General features: G+C 44.4%; 1 protein-coding gene across 1 annotated transcript in view; it reads right to left on the minus strand.

Annotated features, from left to right (window-relative positions):
* The window catches only part of LOC311240468 (tubulin polyglutamylase ttll6-like), a gene marked incomplete at both ends in the record, with an annotated part of 18,963 nt that overhangs the window by 13,479 nt on the left and 2,984 nt on the right, over positions 1-2,500 (minus strand). Inside the window, 2 exons of the mRNA XM_084329048.1 lie at positions 1-65; positions 1,342-1,472. The exon at positions 1-65 is cut by the window's left edge and continues 92 nt beyond it. Of these exons, the coding sequence (XP_084185174.1) occupies positions 1-65; positions 1,342-1,472 (196 nt within the window). The remainder of the gene's footprint in view (positions 66-1,341; positions 1,473-2,500) is intronic.

The raw sequence follows: 2,500 nt of genomic DNA on the forward strand, positions 1-2,500 counted from the left end.
TCTCTGGTTTACAGATAAACGTCTTGTGTCTCTTATTTCTGGTGTACGCCTTGAAATCACTGTAGCTGGGGGAGAGAGAGAGAGAGAGAGAGAGAGAGAGAGAGAGAGAGAGAGAGATGGAGAGAGGGGGACAGAAAGAGAGACAGAAAGAGAGAGAGAGGGGCAGAGAGAAATAGAAGAGGGAGAGAGATTGAAAGAGATGGAAAGAGGTAGACAGAGATTAAAATATATATATAGGGGCAGTGAGAGATGGAGAGAGGAGGAGGTAGAGATGGAGAGGGGAGGAGGGAAAGACGGAGAGGGGTAGACAGTGGCTCGGGAGGTAGAGCAGTCGTCTGGCAATCCGGAGTTTCCCGGTTCGATTCCCGCGCCTCCCGGGCAGCGTGTCGATGTGTCCTTGACCAAGACACTTAACCCCTATATGCTCCCGATGAGCAGGTTGGCACCTTGCATGGTTGCCTCTGCCGTCAGTGTGTGAGTGAATGTGTGAGTGAATGTGTGAGTGAATGGGTAAAATGTGAGTAACAAATTGTAAAGCGCTTTGGATAAAAGCGCTATATAAAAAAGCAGCCATTTACCATTTACCAAGAGGGAAAGAGGAGACAAGATGAGAAGATATAAATATATCGAAATATACACTCTGAAAACCAGGTTCAACTCACTCTGACACCAGGTTCAACTCACTCTGACACCAAGTTCAACTCACTCTGAAACCAGGTTCAACTCACTCTGACACCAGGTTCAACTCACTCAGACACCAGGTTCAACTCACTCTGAAACCAGGTTCAACTCACTCAGACACCAGGTTTAACTCCAGACACCAGGTTCAACTCACTCAGACACCAGGTTCAACTCACTCAGACACCAGGTTCAACTCACTCTGAAACCAGGTTCAACTCACTCTGAAACCAGGTTCAACTCACTCAGACACCAGGTTCAACTCACTCTGAAACCAGGTTCAACTCACTCAGACACCAGGTTCAACTCACTCTGATTCCAGGTACAACTCTCTGTGACACCAGGTTCAACTCACTCAGACTCCAGGTTCAACTCTCTGTGACAACAGGTTCAACTCACTCTGATTCCAGGTTCAACTCACTCAGACACCAGGTTCAACTCACTCTGAAACCAGGTTCAACTCACTCAGACACCAGGTTCAACTCACTCAGACACCAGGTTCAACTCACTCTGAAACCAGGTTCAACTCACTCAGACACCAGGTTCAACTCACTCAGACACCAGGTTCAACTCACTCTGATTCCAGGTACAACTCTCTGTGACACCAGGTTCAACTCACTCAGACTCCAGGTTCAACTCTCTGTGACAACAGGTTCAACTCACTCTGCAGGCAGACACCATGTTCTGGGGAAGATGTTGTAGTGGCTGGGGAACATCTTGGCCATGCGGGTCATGTTCCTGGCCAGCATGTCTTTACGACATAGCTCCATCATGCCAGGGAAATGGTTGATCTTCTAAACACAGGGATGCAAACTCATCAGAGGTGAAAAAGGATCTTGTAGCAGATTATGCTGCATCCTTCAGTCAGAGCGTAGCACCGTAAATCATCTGTAAACATGTAATACAAAAATACACTAATATGGTTAATCAAATGTGAACAATGATTTAAAGGTGCTATAGATAACATTCACTAGATGTCGCACTAGAGCACCAGCATGTGCAATGTGATTTATCCAATCAGGTGGATTCCAGGTGTGGATTATTCCACACCTTTCTAAAAGCTCTGTGGATGTACTATGTTTTTTTTAAATGATTACTCAATATACAAATGATCAATAGCACCTTTAGGACCCTTTTAAGACTTCTTAAAGTCTTAAAATGTATGTGGAACTGTGGGAACCCTGTGATTGACATTACCGTGTTGAAATGCAAACATGTACTTAATATGACATTGGTTTCAAGGATAGGGCCGTATTTTACAGCCGGAACGAGATTGGTACCACACTGGCCACACTGGCTTAAAAGAACACGCCAACATTTTGGGAAATTAGCTTATCGTCTTCTCCAGAGAGAGAGAAGATGGATACCAGGCTTATCTGGCTGCACGTTAGCCTAGCTTAGCACAATGAATGGAAGCGGACATGACCGGTTAGCCTTCGGGAGAGGTGTTAGTTGGACAATGCCTATAGGCTAACCAGCCATGTCCGCTTCCATTCATTGTGCTAAGCTAGGCTAATGTGCAGCCAGATATGCCTGGTATCCATCTTCTTGTCTCTCTCTCTGGAGAAGACGATAAGCTAATTTCCCAAAATGTTGGCGTGTTCTTTTAACAGTTCCCTGGAACCACGTGTTCCTCAGAGGACAGGTGGTTTATTCATGTTATGAATTCTTTATTCATGTTATAAAATATCCTGACAGACATGTTTTGTTATTTGTTTGTTTTAATTATTATTATTATTATTTTTATTATTTTCCTCCCAAAACTATCGTCCAGTTTCGTGCAACAAATCAATTGTTGCTGCATAATTTGTCAAACACATGC

The sequence above is a fragment of the Notolepis coatsorum genome, assembly GCF_963971535.1.
Source record: "Notolepis coatsorum genome assembly, chromosome: 14".
Taxonomy (NCBI): Eukaryota; Metazoa; Chordata; class Actinopteri; order Aulopiformes; family Paralepididae; genus Notolepis; species Notolepis coatsorum.